The following is a 3745-nucleotide window of genomic DNA, read 5'->3' on the forward strand; positions in this document are numbered from 1 at the left end:
TACTTTGAGTAGATCTCAAACTCTCCCCTTTTTTGTTTGAATTTTAAATCTCATCTCTGAGTAGATCTCAAACTCTCCCCTTTTTTGTTTGAATTTTAAATCTCATCTTTGAGTAGATCTCAGACTCTCTTTGAGTAGATCTCAAACTCTCCCTTTTTTTATATTATGAGCCTATTAAATATGTATTTTTCCTTAGGTGACATTCCTAACATAAGTGAACACGAAGAAGATCAAGCTAGTGTCTCAAAACCGGAATCCAACCCAATAGGTAGGCCACTCAATAAACCTTTCTCTTCTCAATTGTCACTCTTTTTTTATTTTAACCTTTTATTTCCTTTTATTGCATGTCCCCATGAAGCTTCTTCTCCAAAGATGAACCCCTCCGCACATGACTCTTCGTCTTCCGACTTTGCATATGATGACAACTACACGCCCATCCTTGACGCTAACCCTCCCGTGGAAAGCCCTTTCTCAAAAGAAGCCTCAAAGTTACCACAGGTCATCCCTTCTCCTCAACATGCAAAGGAAGACTCTACTCCAAAAGCTATAGAGGTTGCATCTATGAGCTCATCCCTTCCTCAACTTGTGAGAAAAGACACAGGCTTAGGGTCTTTTTGGGTAAATAAGCTTATAAAAAAGGTGAAGTCATCGTGCCCTCATGAACATGAATCTTTGAGGGATGAAACCACAAAATTGTACAAAAACTTGAAGGCACATGGAGCTAACATCTCGGTCATAAGAGACAAGATATATGAAGCACTTGATATTGCTAAACTTGCCCATGACACAAATAATGGACAAAGCAACTTAAAGGTGGCAAAAAAGAAGGAATTAGTGGCGAAAGAGGAGAAGTTAGAGAAAACCATATTGTCCCTCACAACAATGTCCCAACATATGGATGAGGCTAACATGGAGCTCATACAAATAAGAAAGAAATTGCAAGAATTGAAAGCCCTAGAGGACGAAAAAGAAGAAATCATCTCCTCGGGAATGAGTCTCTTATCTGATGCACCTTCCATTGAAGAAGTGAGGAAGTCCCTTGATGATATTCGTCAACAAATTGAAGCACTTGGAGATGACGGCGATGGATCACAACCCTCATTGTCAGCTGAAGAAGCTCTTGCCAACTTTGAAAGAGCGAAAGCTCAACTTTAGGCTTAGCTTATTTTTTTATCCTTTTTTGTTTAGTTTCTGAATCTAGCTTAGCTTATTTCCATTGCTTAGTTTTAGGCCATAGCTATTTTTATTCATTAAGCTTTACCTTGGTGTAGCTCATGTCTTCTCAACTTTTTTAATAATAAGGAAAAAAATTTCTTTTCGACCACACTTGCCTTTTCTATTATTATTTTTTATGCCCTCACGAATGCACTAAACTCCATACATAATCTTGACCGTCCAACTCAAATAAAAATAATCTATGAGTGTAGATAAAAAAAATTTCATAAGTATCAAGAAAGATTCGACCACCCAATCATCAACTTAAAAGTCAACAATGGAGACCGCAATATTTAACAAAATTTGATTTGCACTTATGAATTTCTGTGAGAAGTAAATGGATCTCAAACTCAATCTCCACCGTACATATTAAAGATAAAGACATCTTGTATATGTTAAAAATATTCCCAAGAAGATGCCGGAGCTTCTAATTATTTGATCACCAACTTGATGACAAACAATTTCCATGACAATCATCAATGAATTTCACTGGTGAGTCACGAATTTGTTTTGAACTTTTTGGAACTAAAAATAAAATCATGACCGTTCACAGGAAACATCATGATGTCTCACAACTTCAATAAAATTTTCAGATTAATCAGAGAAGTCATCGTAGTCCGATTAAGTTATGATCAACTCTGGTCATTTGAAAATAATTTTCCTGAATTTTAGCTTGAAGTATAGAATTCTTTAAAAATCATCAGAACTCCAAATTTAATTTCAACCGTTCACATTGACTATTGTCATGTGTTTATAATATAGTTAAAATTTCATGACGATCAGAGTTGATCTGGATACCTGATGAGCTACTTGATCAAAACAGCATTCGTATGAAAAACTGCAGATTTTTTTCCTTTTTCTTTTTGTCGGTTTTCCTTTCTTTTTACCTGATCTTATAGCCTTTTTATAGGATTTGCAAAAATAATTTCAAAATTCATGAAATCATATCTTTATTCAACTTGATAAAGAAAACAACATGATGGAATTTATGTTTTGCCTCAAGAAGCATCTATCACGCCGACCGATCTTGCTCAAACAAGAGCATTGGATCGCTCCATCATAGACAAAACACAAATTTTTCCTTCTACAATGCGCTTTTTATTCAAAAAGAGAAAACAAGATAATAGAACTCAGAATTTGCCTCTAGAAGCTATATATACTATGCTTTGACCAACTTGCTCAAACAAGAGCACTGGACATCTCGTCATAAACAAACACAAGTTCTTCTTCATTTTTATATTTATCTCTCTATTTTGTTTTTGTTTTTGTTCTTTTTGTTTTTGCTAGCATTTTCAAATCATGCATTACATATACATCACGGATAATATTTTTCAAAAACGCTGCATTGATGGGGTGGCATAGGTCTCCTTCCATCGGCGCCGACTAGCCGATAAGCCCCACCTTCGTAGATCTAATTCTATAATATATGGGCCTCCTAATTTGACTTGAATTTGCCTCCCAAAGATGCTTTGTTGGTGATGATTGGTCTTCTTAACACCCATACCATCTCTCCTTTCTCGAAAGTTCGAACTGAGCCATCTTATTGTAAGCTCCCGAGCCATCCTTGCTTTGTAGACTTCAAGATTTTTGTTGGGCCTCTAGCCTCTCTTTCATCTAAAGCATCAAGCCTCATCCAAAGCGCAAGCTTTAACTCTATCTTCATTTGTGAGTTCATTTTGTAAGGCAATTCTTAAAGATGGAATTTGACTTCAAGTGGAAGAATAGCTTCTGCACTCAAATACCAACGAGTATGGTGTTGATTGAGTCTGTGTTCGACACGTTGTCCCGTATGCCCATAAAACTTCATGAAGCCTTTCGTGACAATCCCTTTGACTTTTCGAAATCTGCTTTCTTTAACAATTTGATATTGTTTTTATTGAATGCTTCAATGAGACCATTTTGCTCTAGCATTATAGATAGAGGAATATCTCCAATCTATTTTGTGATGTCGAGCAAACCTTCCAACCTTGAAACTTTTCGAATGCTCGCCGCTGTCGAGATGATCCTTCTAGGCGCTCCCAAATTTATATAGCACATGATCTTTGAAAGAATTTGATGATGTCTTTCTGCCTTTTACTCCTTTAGCGAATGGCTTCCGCCCACCGTGAGAAATAGTCAGCTGGCACCAATATAAAGCGATGCCCTCTGATGATGGTGGCTCAATAGGGCCCATCACATCGTCCCCCCACATCTCGAAAGGCCATGAAGAGATTGTAGGGTGTAAAGGATTGGGGTGTTGATGAATGAAACCCCCATGGGCTTGCAGTATAGTTTGCACTGCCTTGCATATTGTAGGCAATCGCTAATCATGCCCTCGCCAATAGTACCCAATATGTTTAATCTTCAACCGCATCTCTCGGTCCCGACCGGTGAGCTCCACAAATACCGTAATGGACTTCATGCATGACTTCTTCGGACTCCTCCTCTCGAGAGACATCTTAGCAGTGAGTTGATCATATGATCTTCGACAGAGAACATCATTAACAAGGGTAAACCTCATCGCCTCTTTTTCTTTTAATCAGCAGAGCTC

At 37.5% G+C, this 3745-nt stretch overlaps 1 protein-coding gene across 1 annotated transcript; it reads left to right on the plus strand.

Annotated features, from left to right (window-relative positions):
• The first annotated feature begins 211 nt into the window (after window positions 1-211).
• Window positions 212-1225, plus strand: LOC120267924. Its single transcript, XM_039275606.1, has 2 exons — window positions 212-268; window positions 359-1225. The coding sequence occupies exon 2, from the start codon at window positions 373-375 to the stop codon at window positions 1153-1155; it is 783 nt and encodes a 260-aa protein (XP_039131540.1). The 5' UTR covers window positions 212-268; window positions 359-372; the 3' UTR covers window positions 1156-1225.
• The last annotated feature ends 2520 nt before the right edge of the window (window positions 1226-3745 follow it).

Source organism: Dioscorea cayenensis, chromosome 8 (genome assembly GCF_009730915.1).
Source record: "Dioscorea cayenensis subsp. rotundata cultivar TDr96_F1 chromosome 8, TDr96_F1_v2_PseudoChromosome.rev07_lg8_w22 25.fasta, whole genome shotgun sequence".
Classification (NCBI taxonomy): Eukaryota; Viridiplantae; Streptophyta; class Magnoliopsida; order Dioscoreales; family Dioscoreaceae; genus Dioscorea; species Dioscorea cayenensis.